The following is a 2,981-nucleotide window of genomic DNA, read 5'->3' as shown; positions in this document are numbered from 1 at the left end:
CCGATGAACAAAGGTGGAATGTGATGCCCCCTTCTTTTTTTTCTTTTTTACCTCCTCCTTTCCTAAACGTTTCCCATCCATCCCGACCTCAACTGGGAGTATAGACAGCGTATTGAAACTATTAGTGCATCTCACTCACTCTCTTGGAAGAAACGAGCTGCCGATGAAGTTAAAACAGACGTGAAGTTCGAATCGGTGCGCGCTCGAACCCTTGTCGGGTTTGTGATTGTGGCTGACATTTTCCACGTTGCGAGGGGAGGGTTTGGGGGGGTGGCCCGAAGGGGGCACTGTCAATCAGTGAGAGTGGCCGAGGGTGGGCAGGCCCCTCTGACACTTTGTAACGTCGGAGGGGGATATTTAACTTGGGAGCGAGCACCCACTCGCGCACAGACGCGCTCACCCACGCACGCTGCGAAGCTCCGGCGGACTCTCTCACTTTCTCACTCTCGCTCTCCTTTGCTCACTCTCTCTCTCTCTCTCCTTCTCTCTCCCGTGCACAGTCGCACACTCGCCACTCAAGTGGGGAAGCTTCTGCGGAGCAGGACGAGTGGGATTTTTGCGGGTACATTTGGGACTTCTCTGGCCATGCGCGAGAAGGTGCTTCTCTGCGTGGGTGCGAGGCATTGAGAGGGAGCCTGTCCCCTGCGTTTTTTTGTGCGCTTTTGATTGTCTGGAATAATCAGAAAAGAAAGCTGTTTGGGGGGGCTTCTCCCGGGAGCTTAATGGGTGTTTGACGTGAACCTCTTTGCACCGGCTGGAATACTGCAAGTTGGCATTTTGGACGGCGTCCTGCGAGGACCTGGTCAGGGGCGCAGAGGGCCCCTTATCGCCGGGCACCTTCTGGGAAAGAGCCCCCCATGCACGCCCGTCTGCGTGTTCCCAGGCAGCTCTGTCAAGCCAGCGCGACTGTTTCACCGTGGCTTCAAGTCGTCCCAGTGGTAACCATGACAACCGAGAGGAGCCCAAAGTGAATCCGAGGGGAGTGGGGGCACGTCTGTCCCAGGCGTCATCTTTGCGATCGAAGACTTTTTGGGGGGTTATTTTTAAAACTCCTCACCAGCAGCGGACCGAAGAAGCGGTCTATTTAAAGTGCCGGCCGTGAGTGAACTTGTGAACTATATGAAGCGTCAGGCTGCCTCCCTGAAGTAGAAGAGTCGTTTACTGCGGGTCCAAGTCATCCAAGAGGAAGAAACACCATGGGCAGCTCTCATCCGCCGGTGCTCCTCTACATGCTGCTGTGCGTCCACGTCGGAGTGGGCCAGCACTACCTTCGTCTCCGTCCTTCCCCCAGCGACCACCTGCCCGTGCCCGACCTCAAGGAGGACCCCGACCCGGATTACGACCCCCGGGAGCAGGACTTGTCCGAGAGGACGCTGAGGAAAAAGCTGGGCAGCCACTTTGACCCCAACGTCATGTCCATCGGCGCTCCGGTGCTGGGCAACCACTCGACGCCCGACATCAAGCTGCAGGGGCCCATGCCCAACGAGATCAAGAAGCTGGAGCTCACCGAGACCCCCTACGGGAAGCGCGTCAAGGTGGGCAAGAAGGCCCGGAGGAAATTCCTCCAGTGGCTGTGGACCTACACGCACTGTCCCGTGGTGTACACCTGGAAGGATTTGGGGGTGAGGTTCTGGCCCCGCTACATTAAGGAGGGCAGCTGCTTCTCGGAGCGCTCCTGTTCCTTCCCCGAGGGGATGTCTTGCAAACCCGCCAAGTCCATCAACAAGGTTTTCCTCCGGTGGTACTGCCAAGGCTTTTTAAGACAGAAATACTGTACGTGGATACAGGTGCAGTACCCGATCATCTCAGAGTGCAAGTGCTCGTGCTGATCCCGTCGCGGTGGCGATGGTGGTGGTAGTAGTAGTGGTGGTGGTGGTGGTTGGAGGGGGCTGCGTGGAGTGGACTGGTTTCTATTGCACTGTTAACTCTCGACAGAGGTGGGCACCATAGCAAATTTATTTTTTTATATAGCATTTTAAAGTGAAATACCAACCTTGTACATATTTAAGAGGAACGCAGCTATTTTTTTCTCTAATTGAACCAGGACCATATTTTATTGTCAACCCGGAGATGGTTTGGGTGGAAAGGGTGGGGACAACAGCGCTTCATATGGAAGAGCTTTTGCCCCCCACTATAAGAGACATTGATGATGCATATGCTACACCTCTCCAAGAGGTGAACTTTTCTCCTTTTTTTTGTTTTCAACTGACTGTTATTTCACTGCAATGCTGCCTAGAGGTTTTTTTTGTATATTATCAATATTAATTAAGTTGTAAAAAAAAGAAAAAGAAAAAAAAAGAAGTTGAGGTTAAAGATTATATATAAAGGCGTGAACTCAGCTTTTTTCTCTTTTGGGAATACATAGTATTGTAGAAATAAACAAATCTGTACGTTTTATTTATTATTTTAACTGTTGTGAGTATAGAACATAAGGACAGAGATTAGCAGAGTATACCAGAAAAAAATATGGGAGATGTCTACTTGAATTATCAAAAAATGACACAAAAATAAACAACTGAAAACAGCATCCAAGTGTACACATGGTCAAGTTTGTAGCAATGGTCTGTTTTCACCCTCTATTGAACTCATTGGCTGACATTGAAGATTATATCCAACCAGAGCTGCTCTAAAAATAGAATATTTTGAAATTAACAACACCGTAATGTTGGCCCATGAGTGGTCATAACGTTGAAACTAAGGTAAACAAACAACTGTTGTAAATTCACAATTGCGTTGATAGATATCCAATCCATTTGAACTGGGAGGACCCGGCAGTGAATGGTCACTATCATCCCTCCCAAGCAAAATGTTTGGACGTTTTTGGCGTCAATGGCACATAAACACAATCATTTCATGCGAGCAAACCCAGTTGAATTGGAATTGGATGTCAGTTTCTGTCATTGGCAATGAATGAGTTAAAATGCTGATCCATGATTCTTGGATTTCTGCGTCAACTGTCATCATTGTGAATTACGACTGGA

General features: G+C 49.5%; 1 protein-coding gene across 1 annotated transcript; it reads left to right on the top strand.

Moving 5' to 3' along the window:
• The first annotated feature begins 413 nt into the window (after positions 1 to 413).
• On the top strand, positions 414 to 2,519 carry nog2 (noggin 2). The gene has a single exon (XM_077625829.1). It carries the CDS (start codon positions 1,197 to 1,199, stop codon positions 1,827 to 1,829), a length of 633 nt encoding a protein of 210 aa, XP_077481955.1. The 5' UTR covers positions 414 to 1,196; the 3' UTR covers positions 1,830 to 2,519.
• The last annotated feature ends 462 nt before the right edge of the window (positions 2,520 to 2,981 follow it).

Source organism: Stigmatopora argus, chromosome 18 (genome assembly GCF_051989625.1).
Source record: "Stigmatopora argus isolate UIUO_Sarg chromosome 18, RoL_Sarg_1.0, whole genome shotgun sequence".
Classification (NCBI taxonomy): domain Eukaryota; kingdom Metazoa; phylum Chordata; class Actinopteri; order Syngnathiformes; family Syngnathidae; genus Stigmatopora; species Stigmatopora argus.
This window is presented reverse-complemented; position numbering and strand designations above follow the sequence as displayed.